This window comes from Callithrix jacchus, chromosome 10 (genome assembly GCF_049354715.1).
Source record: "Callithrix jacchus isolate 240 chromosome 10, calJac240_pri, whole genome shotgun sequence".
NCBI lineage: Eukaryota > Metazoa > Chordata > Mammalia > Primates > Cebidae > Callithrix > Callithrix jacchus.
In genome coordinates, this window is record NC_133511.1 from 122,093,410 (window position 1) to 122,113,878 (window position 20,469).

Genomic DNA, 20,469 nt, shown 5'->3' on the forward strand with positions numbered 1-20,469 from the left:
TTCCTGGCTGAGTTATTTGTTGATTCAACAGCGTTAGAGACCACCTGGGACCCACAGTCCAGCAGGAGACAGAAAGGAACAGATCATTACAACTGATGGTGAACTACGGCTGCATCAAAGGGAGGCGGAAAACGTCACAGAAGCATGGGACACGGTGCAGCTGACTCCATCTAGAGGAGCCCAGGCAGGCTTCCTAGAGGAGGTTACCTTAGAGCTGGGAGTAAAGCATGACTAGTTTTTCAGGTAGAGGAAGGGAAGACAGTTCACCAGGGGAACTCCAGCCCTCATAGATATGAATTAGTAAAAGAGACAGCTCCAGACCAGGGCTCCAGCTTTTTGCATGGAATGTGGGCTGAAATTCAGCTCCCAATTCTCAGTGGCAGCCAGGTGATCCTCCCCCCTTGGCATCCCAAAGTGTTGGGATTACAGGCTTGAGCCACCATGCCTGGCCTGGGTTTCCTTAAGAGTGGAAGAAGGGAACTTAATGTTGAGTGGACAAGCTTAGAACATGAACAAACTGCCCTTCAGTGTACAAAATTAGCCCCTGCCCTGTCCTCCTTGCAAGACGGACCTGGTATTAGAAAAAAGGATTCAGGCTCTCAAACCTGGGCTCTGGAGCCAAACCCTGGCTCTGCCACTCGCTGGTTGATGCTGAGCAACTTGCCTAGCCTCTCTGTGCCTCAGTTTCCCTCCTAGTGTTGGAATGAGGACCAAACAGGTTGGTGTCTTTTTTTTTGAGATGGACTCTCACTCTGTCACCCAGGCTGGAGTGCAGTGGCACGATCTCAGCTCACTGCAAACTCTGCCTCCCAGGTTCAAGTGATTCTCCTGCCTTGGCCTCCCAAGTAGCTGGGACTACAGGTGCACACCACTATGCCCAGGTAGTTATTGTATTTTTAGTAGAGATGGAGTTCCACCATGTTGGCCAGGCTGGTCTCAAAACTCCTGACCTCAGGTGATCTGTCCGCCTCAGCCTCCTAAAGTGCTGGGATTCCAGGCATGAGCCACCACGCTTGGCCCAGTTGGTGTCTTGTATGCCATAAGCACTGTGTAAGTGTCAGCTGTAATTGTCATTATTTGAACCAGTAGGCCTGTAAGCAAATTCAGCTAACGTGAAGTCAGTCACCCACTGACACAGGTGTCACCCCAGTGTCGATGTCCTCCCAGGGGACCTTAGGAGACAATGCTCTTCTTGAAAAGGTGAATTAGGCTGAGTGAGGTGGCTCACGCCTCTAATCCCAGCACTTTGGGAGGCCAAAGTAGGCGAATCACCCGAGGTCAGGAGTTCAAGACCAACCTGACCAACATGGTAGAACCCTGTCTCTACTAAAAATCCAAAAATTAGCTGGACATGGTGGTGTGTGCCTGAAATCCCAGCTACCCACTGGAGTGCAGTGACCTGAGATCATGCCACTGCACTCCCGCCTGGAAAACAGAGTGAGACTCCGTGTCAAAAACGAAAGAAAAGGTGAATTATTCATAGTTAGAGACAAATATGAAAATAACAAGGTGATATTCATCACAGAGGTTTCCACCACATGGTCAAGCATTCCCTGGGCGAGCTCGGGTAGCAGCCCCCGAGGGAGTGTGATGGGCAGCCCAGTGTGGTGCCCCTGAAGCCTCTCCCGCTCCACAGCCACCTTATTTTTAAAAATTTTTTAATTTTATAATTTTCCCATCACCCTGTTACTGAAAAAAAAAACTTTTTTTTTTTGAGATAGAGTTTCGTTCTTGTTGCCCAGGCTGGAGTGTGATGGCATGATCTCAGCTCACTGCAACTTCCGCCTCCCAGGTTCAAACGATTGCTCCTACCTCAGCCTCCTGAGTAGCTGGGATTATAGGCATGTGCAACCAAGCCTGACTAATATTGTATTTTTAGTAGAGATGGGGTTTCTCCATGTTGGCCAGGCTGGTCTTGAACTCCTGACCTCAGGTGATCTGCCCAACTTGGCCTTCCAAAGTCCTAGGATTACAGGCGTGAGCCACCGCCCCTGGCCTCTACTGCCGCCTTCTGTTTGCTCCTCCTGGTGAGGGAACTGGTGGGATGGGGGATCTGGAGAAGGCCAGGGGCCAAATTGCTCTAGATGAAAAAGGGCTTGGAGGGGACAGGGAGAAGGGGAAAGGGAAGAACGTGGGAGATGCTGGGCCAGAGAGGGAGGGAAGATGGGTGAGAAGGAAACTGAGGCAACAGCCCTGCTGAGGGAACTTTGGCGAGGGGAGCGATGTCTGAAGGAGTCTTCGGAGCAGTCCTGGTGTGTGTTGAGCGAGGGGACACCCCCGATCCCTGGCCTCCTCCTGAACACCTGCTAGGTGAACTACCCAGTTCAGAACTACCAGCATCTGATCTGGAGTCTGCTTTTTTTTTTTTTGAGACAGCATCTCACTGTGTTGCCCAGGCTGTAGTGCAGTGGCATGATCATAGCTCGCTGCTGCTTTGAACTCAGTGACTCCATAGCTCACTGTAACCTCAAACTCCCAGATTCAAGCCATCCTCCTGCCTCAGCCTCTGGAGTAACTGGGTGTACAGACCCATGCCACCATGCCCAGCTAATTTTTTTTTTTTTTTTTTTTTTTTAGAGAGAGTTTTGCTCTTGTCACCCAGGCTGAAGTACAATGGCACAATCTCAGCTCACTGCAATCTCTGTCTCCCAGATTCAAGGGATTCTCCTGCCCCATCCTCCCAAATAGCTAGGATTATAGGCACCCACCACCACATCAGGCTAATTTTTATATTTTTAGTAGAGACAGGGTTTCACCATGTTGGCCAGGTGGTCTTGAACTCCTGACCTCAAGTGATCCACTTGCCTCGACCTCCCAAAGTGCTGAGATTACAGGGGGCCACCGTGCCTGGCCCCTAATTTTTAAATTTTTCCTGGAGTCAGGGTCTCACTATGTTGTCCAGGCTGGTCTCAAACTCCTGGCCTCAAGTAATCCTCTCACCCTGGCCTCCCAAAGTGCTGGGATTACAAGCATGAGCCCCATGCCATGCTTTGCTTCTTTCTGAAGACCCAGGCACCTTGCGTGTACATCTGAGTTCCAGAACAAGAGTGGCTATTCACAGTGGTTCCTCTGCACACAACACTATATATCGTATTTAAGCCTCCCACCTTCATGCTGCATTTCAACAGATTTTCGCTTCAATTCTACACTTACTGGAGCAAAGGTGACCACCATGCCGGGTTTGAGAACACTAGTCTCCACGTGGCCCACAGGGACAGTACCAATACCACCAATTCTGTAGATGTCCTGGAGGGGCAGAACCAAGAGCTTGTGAGCTGGTGGTAGGATGTGAACCAGAGTTTCTGAGCAGCATAGTTCCACAGCATTGCCATCTTTACAGGTGACTTTCCATCCCTTGAGCCAAGGCATGTGAGCTCTTGGCTCCCACCTGTTGTCACCATTCCAACCAGATATTGGCACAAATACTACTGTCAGGGTTGTAGACAATTTCCTAATGTACTTGCTGATTTCCTTAATGATTTCCCCCATCTCTCCTCTTTTTTTTGTTTGAGACGGAGTTTCACTCTTGTTACCCAGCCTGGAGTGCAATGGCGGGATCTCGGCTCACTGCAACCTCCACCCCCTAGGTTCAGGCAATTCTCCTGCCTCAGCCTCCTGAGTAGCTGGGATTACAGGCACGTGCCACCATGCCCAGCTAATTTTTTTTTGTATTTTTAGTAGAGAAAGGGTTTCACCATGTTGACCAGGATGGTCTCAATCTCTTGACCTCGTGATCCACCCGCCTTGGCCTCCCAAAGTGCTGGGATTACAGGCTTGAGCCACCGTGCCCGGCCCCTCTTTAGGGTGGCTCAGTGGGATCCATTTTGTTAACACCAATAAGGTTAAGTCAGAAGGGTGTGCTCACATATCTGCCCATTCTTGGAAATACCAGCTTTAAATTCACCAACACCAGCAGCAACAATTAGGGCAGCATAATCAGCCTGAGATGTGCCTGTAATCAGTTTTTTGATAAAGTCTCTGCATCCTGGGGCATTGATGATGGTCACACAGTACTTGCTGGTCTCAATTGCTGGCAGGGAGGTGTCTGTGATGATACCACTCTCACGTTCAGTTTTCCCAGCTTTCAGTTTACCCAAGACCCAGGTATGCTTGAAGGAGCCCTTTCCCATCTCAGCAGCCTCCTCAAAATTTTCATGAGTGCTTTTGTGGATCCCACCACATTTGTAGATCAGACGGCCAGTAGTGGTGGACTTGCCCAAATCAGAGGACAATGTTGAACTGAGTCTTTTCCCGCTCACTTGGCTTTTTTTTTTTTTTTTTTTTTTTTTGAGATGGAGTCACGCGCTGTTGCCCAGGCTGGAGTGCAGTGGCACGATCACAGCTCACTGCAGCCCCAGCCTCCTGGGCTCAAGCCATCCATGCAGCTCAGCCTCCGGAGTAGCTGGAACTACAAGTGTGCACCACCACGCCCAGCTAATTTTTGTATTTTTAGTAGAAAGGGGGTTCACCTTATTGGCCTGGCTAGTCTCGACTTCCTGACCTCAAGTGATCCACCTTCCTCCACTGCCCAAAGTGGGATTACAGGCGTGAGCCACCACGCTGGAGCCCCATTTTGGCTTCGATTTAACGGTGATTTTCATGACATCTGTGTTCTGGCAGCAAACCCACTGCAAAAAAGCTCCACTGGCCTAGGTAGATTGTATTATAAACATCTCCATTCTACACATAAGAAACTGAGGCTGCGTAGTTAAGGGAAAGTCCTACAGCTAGCAAGAGTCATGACTCAGAGCCCATGACACCATCCTGCTTCGCCAGCGTTCTTTGCTTCCTCTACTTTCCAGAAAATATGAATTATGGAATCCTGTGGAGAGAGACAGGGAAATAACTTGACGTTGTCTTGCACATACTAGACACAACAAGAGTTGGGTGGATGAATGAAAGCAGGGATCTGTGAAGTAGGGAAGTCGTTTGGAGGTCTGTGACAAGGGTTTACGCTCGGATAGGGTGGGCTTGATCACCCGGCAGAAACGAGACAAGTAATGACAACCTCCTCAACCAATCTTTCCAATTACCTAGGTTTACGCTTCACCACAGAGAGGAAACTTTTCAGATGCTCCCTTAGCCCAGCGCCCGCGACCAGAACAGCGCTGTCACTTGCGATCAAATCCCTGGGCCGAAGGAAGAAGGGCGCAGGCCCGGGAGAAGCGGCGGCGGGTGGAGGCCGGGCTGGAGGGGTGGGGACGGCGAGGAGGTGGAGGCCGGTGCTCCGCTCCGTTCAGCTCCAGCTCGGTTTCATGTCCCGCCAGGCGAAGGATGACTTCCTGCGGCACTACACAGTGTCGGACCCCAGGACGCACCCTAAGGGCTACACCGAGTACAAAGTAACCGCGCAGGTGAGGTGGGGCCCAGCTCCTCCTTTACCCTTTTAACTAGAGGGGCGCCGGGTTTTACCTTAAGGAAAGGCGCTGCAGCCTCTGCTCCCTTTTTAGACGCCAGAAATGAGTTTCCCCTTTAAGGGGAGGTTGCGGTACGAGATTTGGTTTACTTCTTTAACCATTAGGGGGTGGGGCCCGGGGGGCGGGGGGGGGGGGTGCTGTCTTTTTTAAAAGGGCGTGGACGGCCGTTCCCGGGCAGGCAAGGCGAGTGTGCCCACGCTCGGTGTGTAGTGTCTAGGCATCAAGCTGTCAATTCCTCTAAATTAGCATGAAAACTGGTTTAACCCAAATATTAGTTCGTACTCCAGTCTCGTAGAGTACGTTTTGTTTATTGGTTTGTTTGATCTTACATAAAATCCCTTTAACGAGTTTAACCATTTTTAATTTTTCAAAAAATAATACTGGTCAATGTTTGAAGAAAATGCATGCAGTTCAGACGGACTTAAGGAGCAAGTCACCATATCAAGGTCACAGCAGGAAGTCGTAGATAGGCTAGAGTTGATACATGAAGCAATAGAAACATCGTAAGCACATGTTACAGAGACATGGAGGAAACCATGAAAATAATTAAAAATAAAACAGTAAAACAGGACACCTGTAGAATGATATACAAGAATTGGTAACAAGGAAGGTCCCCAGGAAGAGGAACTAGGTCACTGGGGACAGGAGTTAGGAGAAGGCTTTTTACTGTAAATTTTTTGTACTTTTACAATTTTCAACTAGCTTACTTTTGACCTTTTTTTTTTTGAGATGGAGTCTCTTTCTGTCCCAGGCTGGAGTGCAGTGGCAGGATCTCAGCTCACTTCAACTTCTGCCTCCTGGGTTCAGCCTCAGCCTCCTGAGCAGCTGAGACTACGGGCACATGCCACCATGTCTGGTTAGGTTTTTTTTATGTTTAGTGTAGACAGGATTTCACCATGTTAGCCAGGCTGGTCTCGAACTACTGACCTCAAGTGATCTGCCTGCCTTGGCCTCCCAGAGTGCTAGGATTATAGGCATGAGCCATCATGCCTGGCTGGAACTGTAACCTTTTCTCATAAGTCTTCCCAAGTGGCTTTTTTGTGTCATTGCTTGCTTTGTTTTGTTCTTGAGATGGAGTCTCACTCTGTTGCCTAGGCTGGAGTGAAGTGGCTCAATCTCAGCTCACTGCAAACCTCTGCCTCCCAGGTTCAGATTCTCCCAACCTTAACCTCCCAAGTAGCTGGGTCTACAGGCACATGCCATTATGCCTAGCTAATTTTCATATTTTTTGGCAAAGACAGGGTTTCACCATGTTAGCCAGACTGATCTGGAACTCCTGACCTCAAGTGATCCACCCACCTTGGCCTCCCAATCTGGGATTACAGGTATGAACCATTGCACCTGGCCATTTTTTTTCCCCTTTCATTTTTAGTAGAGATGAGGTCTTGCTATGTTACCAAAGCTGGTCTTAAACTCATGAGCTCAAGTGATCCTCCTGCCTCTGCCTCCCAAGTGCTGGGATAACAGGCCTGAGCCACTGAGCCCAGCCTCTGCTAGTGTCTTTCTTACTTTTCAGGCAGACTACATCTCCAGCAAATACACGTGTCCACTTTATTGTTATTTATTCACAGTGGCATCTGTATGTTGCTTTTTTTTCACTTGCTGATATTCTTAAATGGTCTTTTGGTTTTTGTCTCACTTTAAAAATTTTTTAAATGGGCCTGGTGCAGGTGACTCACACCTGTAATTCCAGTACTTTAGGAGGCCAAGGCAGGGGGATCACCTGAGGTCAGGAGTTGAGATCAGCCTGGCCAACATGGTGAAACCCCATCTCTACTAAAAATATAAAAATTAGCCAGGTATGGTGGTACACACCTATAATCTCAGCTACCTGGGAGGCTGAGGCAGGAGAATCACTGGAACCCGGGAGGTGTAGGTTGCAGTAAGCTGAGATCGCACCATTGCACTCCAGCCCAGGCAACAGAGTGAGACTCCATCTCAAAAATAAAAAATAAGCCCAGCGTGGTGGCTAACACCTGTAAGCCCAGCCCTTTGGGAGGCTGAGGCGGGCAGATCACGAGGTCAGGAGTTCAAGACCAGCCTGACCAACATGGTGAAACCCCTTCTCTACTAAAAATACAAAAATTAGCCGGGTGTGGTGGCATATGTAATCCCAGATACTCAGGAGGCTGAGGCAGGAGAATCACTTGAACCCAGGAGGCAGAGGTTGCAGTGAGCCGAGATCACACCATTGCACTCCAGCTTGGGTGTAAGAGCAAGACTCTGTCTCAAAAAATAAATAAATATATAAATAAAATGTCAAAAACAAAGGCATAATGTATATAAATGGGAGCAGATTTTAAACATACAGCTTAATCAAATTTCATTTATTTACCTGTGTACAAACATCACTCAGATCAAAACATAGTCCATTGCCCCAGAATGTTTCTCTGGATCTTTTCAAACAGTTGTTGCCCTCTCATCAAGGCAGCCACTGTTCTGACTCTGTCACATGGATTAGCGTTGTCTGCTCTTGAATCTCATATGAATGGAGTCATACAATAAATACTCTTTTGTGTTTAATTTTTTTTTTTTTTTTTTTTTGAGAAAGAGTCTCTCTCTGCTGCCCAGGCTGGAGTGCAATGGTTTGATCTCAGCTCACTGCAACCTCTGCCTCCCAAATTCCATTGATTCTCCTGCCTGAGCCTCCCAAGTAGCTGGGACTACAGGTGCATGCCACCACGCCCAGCTAATTTATATATTTTTAGTAGAGACAGGGTTTCACCATGTTGGTCAGGCTGGTCTCCAACTCCTGACCTCAGGTGATCTGCCTGCTTCAGCCTCCCAAAGTGCTAGGATTATGGGTGTGAGCCACCTTGCCTGGCTGTGTTTTACTTTTTTTTTAACTCAATAAAATGTTTTTGGAATGTATCCATGCTGTTGCATATTTCAGTACTTTGGGGATTTTGGGGGGTTTTGTTTGTTTTGAGACAGGGTCTTACTCTGTCACCCCGGCTGGAGGGCAGTGGTGTGATCTTGCAGCCTCCACCTTCCTGGCTCAAGCCATCCTGCTTCCTCATCCTCCCCCCTCATCCTCCCCAGTAGTTGGGACCACAGGTGCGAGCCGCCAAGCCCAGCTGATTTTTGTATTTTTTGTAGAGATGGGGTTTTGCCATGCTGTCCAGGCCGAAGAGGTTCGTTCTTTGTTATTGATAGTGTAGTAGTCCATTGTGCGAATTTATCACTATGTCTTCATTTATTCTCCTGTTGGACATTTGGGTTGTTTTGAAAAAAATTTTGAGTCATAAAGTTGTACGAACATTCATATGCAAATTTTTTTATTGACTTATACACTCATTTCTCCTTGGTATATACCTAGGAATGGAATTACTGGATCATGGGAAAGGTATATATATATATATATACACACACACATATATATACACACACACACACACATATATATATATATACACACACATATATATACACACACATATATATATATATACACACACACACATATATATGTATACACATATATATAGCTTTATATATATAGCTTTACTAGAAATTGCAGTCACCTCTGGAATCTTCAAAGAGAAAAAAGAAATTGGCAACAGTTTTCCAAAGTGATTGTTACCCTTTTATACTCCATTCTCAGCAGCACTTGCTGTCATCAGTATCTTTCATTTTCATTTCAGCCATTCTTGCCGGGTTATGTAGCGTCTAATTGGGGTGTTAATTTGTATTTCTCTGATGAATAAAATGATCTTGAGCATATTTTCAGAGTCTTCTTGGCCATTTAAACATCTTCTTTTGTGGGAGGTGCTGGTTCAAGTATTCTGCCTTTTTTTTTTTTTTGAGATGGAATCTCGCTCTGTCGCCCAGGTTGGAGTGCAGTGGCATGATTTTGGCTCACTGCAACCTCCACCTCCTGAGTTCAAGCTGATTCTTCTGCTTCTGCCTCCCGACTAGCTGGGATTACAGACATGTGCCACAACACCTGGCTGAATTTTGTATTTTTAGTAGAGATGGGGTTTCACCCTGTTGGCCACGCTGGTCTCAAACTCCTGATCTCAGATGATCCTGCCTGCCTTGGCCTCCCAAAGTGCTGGGATTACAGGCATGAGCCACTGTGTCCAGCTGTATTTTGCCCATTTTTAAAAGTCGTTTGTCTTAAAATTGACCTGTAGGAGAGAGCTTGATCAGTTCTGGATATGAGTCCATTATCAGGTATATATTCATATATGTTGTTTTTATTTTCTTTCATTTTATTTTATTTTTTTGAGATAGGTCTTGCTCTACTGCCCAGACTAGAGTATGGTGGCGTGATCACGGCTCCCAGCAGCCTCAACTGCCTGGACTCCAGCCATCCTCCTCCCACCTCAGTCTTCTGAGTAGCTGGGACCACAGGCTCATGCCACCACACCCAGCTAATTTTTTTTTTCTCTTAATGAGACAGAGTCTTGCTCTGCTGCCAAGGCTGGAGTGCAGTGGCACGATCTTGGCTCATTGCAACCTCTGCCTCCCAGGTTCAAGCAATTCTCCTGTCTCAGCCTTCTAAGTAAAATAGCTGGGACTACAGACATGCGCTATCATGCCTGGCTAATTTGTATTTTTAGTAGAGACTGGGTTTTACTGTGTTGGCCAGGCTGATCTTGAACTCTTAACCTCAAGTGATTCGCCCACCCTCAGCCTCCCAAAGTGCTGGATTACAGGTGTGAGCCAGCACTCGGCCATTTTTGAATTTTTTTGGTAGACACAGGGTTTCGCCATGTTGCCCAGGCTGGTCTCAAACTCCTGAGCTCAAGCAATTCACCCACCTCGGCCTTTCAGAGTGCTGAGATTACGGATGTGAGCCACCACACCTGGCTACTCAATTTTTTTTTTTTTTTTTTAGACAGAGTCTTGCTCTGTCACCCAGGCTGGAATGCAGTGGTGCATTCGTGGCTCACTGCAACCCCCACCTCCCGAGTTCAGTCGATTCTCCTGCTTTAGCCTCCCAAGTAGCTGGGACTACAGGTGTCCACCACCATGCCCAGCTAATTTTTTTTATTTTTAGTAGAGATGGGGTTTCCCTATAATAGCCAGGATGGTCTCAATCTTCTGACCTCGTGATCCACTTGCCTCAGTCTCCCAAAGTGTTGGGATTACAGGCGTGAGCCACCTCGCCCAGCACTCAATGATTTTTAAGTAGTTTCTTCTACCAGAATATTTTAGGCAGTTCTCTGTTGTCATAAGCCAAGGCCAGGGTTTGCGTCCCAGTCGTCCTTCTTACTTGCTGTGTGACCTTGTATGGCCATACCTCTCAGAGCCTCCATTTCCTCGTCTTTTAAGTGGGCATGTTAATTATGTCTGCCTCAGTGGGGTCTAGGATAAGGAACAGGAGATATTTTTATTTATTTAGTGTGTGAGACACAGGGTGTCACTCTTTCCAGGCTGCAGTGCGGTGGTGTGGTCTCAGCTCACCGCAACCTCTGCTTCCCATGCTCAAGTGATCCTCCCACCCCAGCTTTCCAAGTAGCTGGGACTACAGGTGTGCCACGCTACCACACCCAGCTACCTTTTTGTATTGTTTGCAGAGACCGGTTGTCACTGTGTTGCCCAGGCTGGTCTCAAACTCTTAGACTCAAGTCATCTGCCCACCTGGGCCCCCTAAAGTGTTGGTATTACAGGCATGAGCCACTGTGCCCAGCATAGGAGATGTTATTAAGCCATCAAATGCCCTAAACCATAGGACATTATTTTAAAATTATTATGAACCTAACATGATGAAAACTAAATCCTGTTTTCACCTCAAACCCAAGTCTGCCCTTCCAGGGGACTTTAGCTCCAGCGATGGTTTCTTCTGTGTCCAGGGTGCTGAAGCACAGGACTTTCTCCCTTAAGAAAGGGTGTTCCTGAGGCAGAACCTCCCTTCTTTGGAGATTTGGGGTTATTTGGTTTCAGAAGGAGATGCAGGGACTTGGCCTGTTCAAGGAACTGGGGTAAAAATTGGGCTGATGGCCATGCGCACGGGCTCACGCCTGTAATCCCAGCACTTTGGGAGGCCAAGGTAGGTGGATCACTTGAGGTCAGGAGTTTGAGACCAGCCCAGTCAACATGGCGAAAACCCATCTCTACTAAATATACAAAAATTAGCCAGGCATGGTGGTGCACATCTATAATCCCAGCTTCTTGGGAAGCTGAGGCAGGAGAATCGCTTGAACCCTGAAGGCAGAGGTTGCAGTGAGCCGAGAGCACACCACTGCACTCCAGACTGGGTGACAGAGCGAGACTCCATCTCACAAAATAAAAAAAAGGCTGGGTGCCACAGTGGCTCATGCCTGTAATCTCAGCACTTTGGGAGGCTGAGGTGGGCAGATCACAAGGTCAGGAGTTTGAGACCAGTCTGGCCAACAAGGTGAAACCCCGTCTCTACTAAAGATACAAAAAATTAGCTGGGTGTTGTGGTGCGTGCCTGTAATCCCAGCTATTCGGGAGGCTGAGGCAGGAGAATGGCTTGAACTGGGGAGGTGGAGGTTTCAGTGAGCCAAGATCATGCCATTGCACTCCAGCCTGCAGGGCAAGGCTCTGTCTCAAAAGAAAAAATTGCTGGGCTGAGGTTGGAGTAGTCCAAATGGGCCTTTGGGGGTCCTCCTGTTTGACAGATGGAGAAACTGAGGTGCATAGTGAAAAAATTGCTGAGGTTACACTCAAGGCTTAAAGCCAGGGTGCCTTGATGCCAGAGCCCAGTGGCCAAAGCACACTGCCCCTTTCGGGGGACTAGGAGGCACCTGGGCATGACAGGGTGAGAAGGTATCAGTTGGCGGTCTCTGGTCTCAACTGGCTCTTGCCTTTCTTTCTCAGTTCATCTCAAAGAAGGACCCAGAGGATGTCAAAGAGGTGAGGCTCCTGGGAGGAAGAGGGAGGTTCCGGATCTGGAAACTGACAAGGGGCAGCTGGTAACTCTGTTTGAACACCGGCCCTCCTTCCTCCCCGGCCCTGGGCAAGGCAGTGCTACATCCTGATCCTCACACCCCTTGGGGGCAGACTGGGCATGGAGGTGGCTGCCTCCCACCATTGCCAGTCCCAGGCAAGTCTCGTGTCCCTGGTAGGTGGTGGTCTGGAAGCGGTACAGTGACTTCCGCAAGCTGCATGGAGACCTGGCCTACACCCACCGCAACCTCTTCCGCCGCCTGGAGGAGTTCCCTGCTTTCCCCCGGGCGCAAGTGTTTGGTGAGTGTTAGATCTGGGCACTCAGGCTGAAGATAGAGGGAGTATTGGGCAACGGGGACATCTGCCAGTGGGGGCTGGATAGAGAGGGACTGAAACTCTGGGCAGATACACGTTTGGAAGGACCTTTAGGGATGACCTTATTTGACAGATGAGGAAACTGAGGCTCAGAGCAGCCTAACCCTGTATATTGCACTTTTTTTTTTTTTTTTTTTTTTTTTTGAGACGGAGTCTCACTATGTCATCCAGGCTGGAGTGCAATGGCATGATCTTGGCTCCCCGCAACCTCCGCCTCCCGGGTTCAAGCAATTCTCCTGCCTCAGCCTCCCAAGTAGCTAGGACTATAGGTGCGTGCCACCACGCCCAGTTAATTTTTTAAGTAGAGATGGGGTTTCACCATGTTGGTCAGGCTGGTCTCGAACCCCTGACCTCGTGATCCGCCCGCCTCAGCCTACCAAAGTGCTGGGGTATTGTGCCTTTTAACATTCCTGTCAGGCCAGGTGCAGTGGCTCACACCTGTAATCCCAGGGCTTTGGGAGGCCAAGGCGGGTGCATCACCTGAGGTCAGTAGTTCGAGACCAGCCTGACCAACATGGTAAAACCCTGTTTCTACCAAAAGTACAAAAAATTAGCCAGGCATGGTGGCACATGTCTGTAATCCCAGCTACTCGGGAGCCTGAGGGAGGAGACTCACTTGAACCTGGGAGGTGGAGGTTGCAATGAGCCAAGATCGTGCCACTGCACTCCAGCCTGGGCAATAAAAGCAAAACTCCATCTCAAAAAAAAAAAAAATTCCTGTCTTTATTAGCTCCATTTTCTTTTTCTTTTTTGTTATTGTTGACAGCCTTACTTTGCTGCCCAGGCTGGAGTTCAGGGGGCTCACTGCAATTTCCACCTTCCAGGTTCAAGCAATTCTCCTGCCTCAGCCTCCTGAGTAGCTGGGATTACAGGCATGCACCACCCCACCAGGCTAATTTTTGTATTTTTAGTAGAGACAGGGTTTCACCATGTTGGCAGGCTGGTCTCAAATGCCTGACCTCAAGTGATCTGTGTCGGCCTCCCAAAGTTCTAGGATTACAGGTGTGAGCCACTGCACCCACCTATTAGCTCCATTTTCAAGGTAAGCCAGCTGAGGCTCAGTGAGGTGAAGGGTCTTGGCCTGTAGGTGGCAGAACCAGGATTCCTTGCCACAGCTGCACAGCTAGGTTTCCTGTAGACCTGTGCCTTCCAAAACAGTAGCCACGAGCCCTGTGTGGCTGAGGAACACTTGGGATGAGAGTAGCTGGGACTCGAGGGCACGCCACCACGCCCAGCTAATTTTTATATTTTTAGTAGAGACAGGGTTTCACCATGTTGGCCATGCTGGTCTTGAACTCCTGACCTCAAGTGATCCACCTGCCTCGGCCTCCCAAAGTGCTGGGATTACAGGCATGAGCCACTGTGCCTGGCCGAGATGTTCTTTTGAAGCAAGGTGAAGGATCACTGCTGTCAGGCCAGTGGGGAGTGCCGCAGACTGGCCACACAGTAACTGGACCAGAGTTAGCCTGCTCTGCTTAATACCTAGGACAGAGCAATGAAACTGTGGCTCAAATCTGTAATCTCAGCACTTTGGGAGGCCAAAGCAGGTGAATCAGTCGAGCTCAGAAGTTCAAGACCAGCCTGGGAAACATGGCAAAACCCCATCTCTACAAAAAATACAAAAGTTAGCCAGGCATGGAGGTATGCGCCTGTAGTCCCAGCTACTTGGGAGGCTGAGGTGGAAAGGCAGGTTTTCCCAGGAGGCAGAGGTTGCAGTGAGCTGAGATCGTGCCACCGTACACCCACCGGCCTGGGTAACAGAGCCAGGCCCTGTCTCAAAGAATAAACAGGGAGGCTACTTGCCGTGTGACCTTGGGCAAGTCACTTTACTTCTCTGAGCCTTACTTTTCTCCTCATTAGATCAAAGACATCAGAAATGCTTTTGTTTGTTGTTAACTACCTAGCTCTCCCTGTATAGAATATGATATTCACAAGGGCAGAGACTTGTCTCCCCTGTTCACCTTCTGAGCCTAGCATATAGTAGGTATTCAGTAAACATCTGGCGAATGAATGAATAGGGAGACTGATCCCTCCTGGAAACCCCACCTCACCCCAGGAGGAGCCGGGGAAGACGGCTGGGAAGATGGGTAGGAGGGCAGTGAGTTGCTCAGAGCATCTCTGGCAGGACCAGGAAAAGTGGCTTTGGGGCAGAAGCCACTGTGGGTCACCGCCACTCTCCCCTCTTCCCTGTCGCGGGGGCTGTAGGCCGGTTTGAAGCCTCAGTGATCGAGGAGCGGCGAAAGGGGGCAGAGGACCTGCTGCGCTTCACGGTGCACATACCTGCGCTCAACAACAGCCCCCAGCTCAAGGAGTTTTTCCGGGTATGTGCGCCTGGTCCTTCCACCTTCCCAGAACCTGGGCCACGTACCCGCCACCAGATTGCACCCCATGACTCCCCATGGCTGATCTTTCTGTCCTGCAGGGTGGGGAAGTGACCCGACCCTCAGAAGTGTCCAGGGACCTGCATATCCTGCCACCCCCTCTGATCCCCACCCCGCCCCCTGATGACCCCCGGCTACCCCAGCCGCTCCCTGTGGAAAGGAGGGGCTTCGAGGAATTGGAGGTGCCAGGTACATCGGGGTGGGAGGAGGGAACCAGGGCTGGAGGGTGCAAAGTGGGGAGGGAGCCCACACTCCCTCCTCAGCGATCTTGGTGAGAAATGTGTGTGTGTCCTGGGTCTGTCGCTGGCTGAGGAACTTTGGGCAGGTCCTTTTCCTTCTCTGCATTACAGTTTCTTAATCTGTAAAATGGGAACAAACCCTAATAATAGGCTTGTCTGTGCCCGTGGTTGCTGCAAGGGTTTAGGGAGAGAGTAATTCCATTTTGAAAGCTGAGAAATATATGCAGGTATTCATGTCCCCAATTATCTCTTCCTCAGCGGACCCCCCACCATCCAGCCCTGCCCAGGAGGCCCTGGATCTCCTCTTTAACTGTGGGAGCACCGAGGAGGCCTCCGGTTCCCCTGCCCGAGGCCCCCTCACCGAGGCTGAGCTTGCGCTCTTTGACCCCTTCTCCAAGGAAGGTAATGAGCTGGGACAGCCGGGAAGGAGCCTGGGCAGGATATCCTTGGGACAGGGAGGAAGGCAGAGCCTCACTAGCCTGCTCAGTGCCTGCGCAGATCTAAGAAAGATGCCCCCTCCGCAGTGCTGCCCTTCGGGCCAATAGCAGCTTCACTGAGAATTAGAAGCCTGTGCCAGGGCTCGTGCGTGGTGTGCTGGATGCCCCTGTGCAGCGAGTAGCCACGAGGAAGGAAAAGACGCACTTCCCACGTTGGGGCCGTCTCACTGAGGCTTTAGAAAGAGCCAGGTCACACTGCCCTGGGACATTTTAGTTCCTTCCCTGAAAGCTCACGGTGGGATTTCAGGGTCTGGCTGCAGATCTTGAAGGCAAGAGGGCTGCTGGTCAATGGGGGTGAGGTCTGAGCCCAAAGAGCATCCACAAAGGGAAACCCCTCTGGGGGCCTGGAGCCACTGGCATTTGAGGACGCCAGAGATAGAAGGGCCCCCCAGTGGAGGTCAGGGTCCTGGGCGCCTTCTTGCTCTGAGATCCTGGGACTTGACAGTCCCACGTTCTGAGACACTGGAGTTTTTCATTCTAAGATTTGGCAAGGCCTGGTACAGTTACTTACACATGTAATCTCAACACTTTGGGAGGCTGAGGTGGGAATATCGCTTAAGTCCAGGAATTCAAGACCAGCCTGGGCAATAGAGTGAGACCCCATGTCTGTTACTCTTTTTTTTTTTGAGATGGAATCTCACTCTGTCACCCATTCCGGAGCTCAGTGACGCAATCTCCGCTCACTGCAACCTCTTGGGTTCAAGCCATTCTTCTTCCTCAGCCTCCCGAGTAGCTGGGACTACAGGCGCACACCACGGTACCTGACTAATTTTTGTATTTTTAGTAGAGAAGAGGTTTCACTATGTGGTGAGGCTGGTCTTGAACTTCTGACCTCAAGTGATCTGCCCGTCTCAGCCTCCTAAAGTGCTGGAATTATGGGCGTGAGCCACAGCACCCAGCCTGTTATTCTTAGAATTAAAAACTTATATAAGGCCAGGCATGGTGGCTCACACCTGTAACTCCAGCACTTTGGGAAGCCAAGGCAGGCAGATCATGAGGTCAAGAGATTGAGACCATCCTGGCCAACATGGTGATACCTGTCTCTACTAAAAATACAAAAATTACCTGGACATGCTGGTGCTCGCGCCTGTAGTCCCAGCTACTTGGGAGGCTGAGGCAGGAGAATCGCTTGAATCTGGGAGGTGGAGGTTGCAGTGAGCTGAGATTGCGCCACTGCACTCCAGCCTGGTGATAGAGCAAGACTCTGTCTCAGAAAGATAAATAAATACAAAAATTAAAATTAAAAACTTACATAAGGCCAGGCATGGTGGCGTGTGCCTGTAGTCCAGCTGCTCGGGAGGCTGAGACAGGAGAATCGCTTGAACCGGGGAGGTGAGGCTGTTGAGTGAGCCGAGATCATGCCATTGCACTCCAGCCTGGGCAGCAGAGCAAGACTCCATCTCAAAAAGAAACCAACAAAGCAAAACCTATTTTTAAAATATAAGGAAAAGAAAAAATTTGCCAAGTTTATGGTAAATTTGTCACTGCTGGCATTGGTGTGGAGGGGCTGATCTCACTCCGGAATCATCATGGGAGAGTTTCCATTTTGATTCCTTAGCAGTTTTAAGCCTGTTTTGTTGGTGTCCCTTCTTCACCCTTTGGTGACCTCCTGGGCAGACAGACCCGTGGCTTTCTGGTCAGTTTAAGGCATGTGAGCTCTCTCCCTCAGGCAAGAAAAAGTCTAGTCCTGGCGGGGAACAGTGGTTCATGCCTGTAATCCCAGCACTTAGGGAGTCGGAGTTGGGTGGATCACGAGGTCAAGAGTGAAACCCCATCACTACTAAAAATACAAAAAATTAGTCAGACGTGGTGGCGCATGCCTGTAGTCCCAGCTACTCGGGAGGCTGAGGCAGGAGAATCACTTGAACCCAGGAGGCGGAGGTTGCAGTGAGCTGAGATCGTACCACAGCACTCCAACCTGGGCAACAGAGTAAGACTCCGTCTCAGAAAAAAAAAAAAAAAAGTCTAGTCCTTTCTGAATGAGGACCACAGCCTCCCGGTCTCAGCCTCCCAACTCCACCTGGCTCAAGCCTGACCAGTGACCTTAGGCTGTGAGGACTCTCCTTTCACTTTTTTTTTTTTTTGAGACAGAGTTTTATTCTTGTTGCCCATGCTGGCATGCAATGGCAGGATCACTCACAGCAATCTCTGCCTCCTGGGTTCAAGCGATTCTTCTGCCTCAGCCTCCTAAGTAGCTGGGATTACAGGCATGCACCACCACGCCCAGCTAATTTTGTAGTTTTAGTAGAGACGAGGTTTCTCCATGTTGGTTAGGCTGGTCTCCAATTCTCAACCTCAGGTGATCCACCCGTCTTGGCCGCCCAGGGTGTTGGGATTACAGGTGTGAGCCCCTGTGCCTAGCCTTTTTTTTTTTTTTGAGATTGAGTCTTGCTCTGGATTGCCCAGGCTGGAGTGCAGTGGCACGATGTCACCTCACTCCAACCTCCGCCTGCTGGATTCAAACAATTCTCCTGCCTCAGCCTCCCGAGTAGCTGGAACTATAGACGTGTGCCGCCTGGCTGATTTTTGTATTTTTAGTAGAGATAGGGTCTTGCCATGTTGGTCAGGCTGGTCTCGAACTCCTGACCTCAAGTGATCCTCCCGCCTCAGCCTCCTGAATAGCTGAGACAGAACCACAGGCATTCACCATCATGCCCAGCTAAGTTTTTTCATTTTTGTAGAGACGAGAGCTCACTGTGTTGCCCAGGCTGGTCTCAATCTCCTGGGTTCAAGTAGTCCTCCCACCTCAATCTCCCAAAGTGCTGGATTATAGGCATGAGCCACTGTGTCCAGCCAGGATCTTTTCAAGACCCTTCACAGACAGCTCCTGTAAGACATTCACTCAGCATATGGGAGGTTTCAGTGAGTCGAGATCATGCCATTGCACTCCAGCCTGGGCAACAAGAATGAAGCTCTGTCTCAAAAAAAAAAAAGAGGAAGGTAAGGCTGTTTTTACAAAAGCACATGAACCCTATCGATCAAATAGATCATGGCTAGTTTTTGATCCACAGGCGACTTCTGGATTGCTCTGGCATTGGTCCCCTCCACTGGGGACAAGCAGATACCCTGATGGACAAGAGAGGTCTGGGAGTTGGGCAGAGAGCCTTGGGAAAGGAAGGGCTCGTCTGGTCTGAGTCCTCTCTGATTGCAGAAGGTGCAACCCCCAGCCCCACCCATGTGGCTGAGCTGGCAACGATGGAGGTGGAGTCGGGAAGACTGGATCAGGAACCCTGGGAACCAGGAGGGCAGGAGGAAGAAGAGGACGGGGAAGGAGGGCCCACCCCTGCCTATCTAAGCCAGGCCACAGAGCTCATCACCCAGGCCCTGCGTGATGAGAAGGCAGGCGCCTACGCTGACGCACTCCAGGGCTACCGAGACGGTGTGCACGTCTTACTCCAGGGAGTGCCCAGTGAGTAGGGACTGCGGGTGGAGGGTCAGTCCTGGGTCCCAGATGGGCAGTGAAAAAGGGAGCGAAAAACAAGCACTTCAAGGATCAGGAGCTCTTGCTCCTCACTGACCAGCTGTGTGACCTTGGGCAGATTTTTGTTTCTGTTTCTTTTTTTTAACCTCTTGTGCCCTCAGGTTTCTTATTTGTAGAATGGGGAGAATGGACACTGGGCCCCCGGAGGAGGGAAAAGCACATGGTGATGCTCTGTGAATTGTAAAGGACCAGACTAGGGGTTCTGACTAGACCATTGGTGCCCAGGTGCCTCAGCTGAGCAGTCTCTCCACAGGTGACCCATCGCCTGCCCGCCAGGAAGGTGTGAAGAGGAAGGCAGCCGAGTACCTGAAGCGGGCAGAGGAGATTCTGCACCTGCACCTGCCCCAGCTCCCACCCTGATGGGGAGTGGGTCCTTCCCTGGGACTCTCACTCCAGCACTGCCAGCCCCTTGTCCTCTCCCCAGGGCCTGGCCCTACCTCCTGGTCTTATAACCCCAGGGGCCATTTCTGAAGGTAACTGGACCAAGAATGAGAAAAATAATGAATCTCAGCTCCCTAACTACACCTACCACCTTGGAATCAAGGACTCACACTTCTGACCCTGCCTTTTTTTTTGAGATGGAGTCCCACTCTGTCACCCAGGCTGGAGTGCAGCGATGTGATCACAAGCTCACTGCAACCTTTGCCTCCCAGGTTCAAGCGATTCTCCTGTCTCAGCCTCCCCAGTAGCTGGGATTGTAGGCACTCGCCACCATGCCCAGCTAATATTTTGTATTTTTAATAGAGATGGGATTTCACTATGTTGGCCAGGCTGCTCTGGAACTCCTGACCTCAAATGATCCGCCTGCCTCAGCCTCCCAAAGTGCCGAGGTTGCAGGCATGAGTCACCGTGCCTGGCCCCTGCCTGTCTTGATGTGTGAGCATCTAGAGGGGTCATTAGACCCCTCTAGAACGGATCTGCAAACTCCTCCCTGCAGACAGATCCAGCCCACCTCCTTTTTAATGTAAGGCCTGTGAGCTACAGTGGTTTTTACATTTTTTTTAATTAAAAAAAATTAATACTCTGTGACAGGTGAAAATTATATGAAATTTAAGAGTCTATAAATAAAACTTGCTGGAACACAAACAGGCTGATTCATTTAGTATTGTGATGGCTGCGTTCGCGCTACACTGGCAACTGAGCAGTTGCAGAGTTGAGGCTTTGCCGCCTGCAAATCCCAAAACGTGGCCCTTTGCAGAAAGCATTTGCTGATCCCTG

The 20,469-nt window shown here is 49.8% G+C and overlaps 1 protein-coding gene across 3 annotated transcripts; it reads left to right on the top strand.

Annotated features, from left to right (window-relative positions):
- The first annotated feature begins 5,150 nt into the window (after positions 1-5,150).
- On the top strand, positions 5,151-20,337 carry SNX15 (sorting nexin 15). 3 transcript variants are annotated; one of them, XM_009008449.5, is made up of 8 exons: positions 5,151-5,354; positions 12,210-12,245; positions 12,458-12,578; positions 14,859-14,974; positions 15,076-15,223; positions 15,532-15,675; positions 18,922-19,179; positions 19,494-20,337. In XM_009008449.5, the coding sequence occupies exons 1-8, from the start codon at positions 5,256-5,258 to the stop codon at positions 19,535-19,537; spliced, it is 966 nt and encodes a 321-aa protein (XP_009006697.3). In that variant the 5' UTR covers positions 5,151-5,255; the 3' UTR covers positions 19,538-20,337. The 3 variants fall into 3 exon arrangements, with proteins under 3 accessions (XP_009006697.3, XP_002755565.3, XP_054097023.2); XM_002755519.6 differs by having other exon boundaries at positions 19,505-20,337; XM_054241048.2 differs by lacking the exon at positions 12,210-12,245 and having other exon boundaries at positions 19,505-20,337.
- The last annotated feature ends 132 nt before the right edge of the window (positions 20,338-20,469 follow it).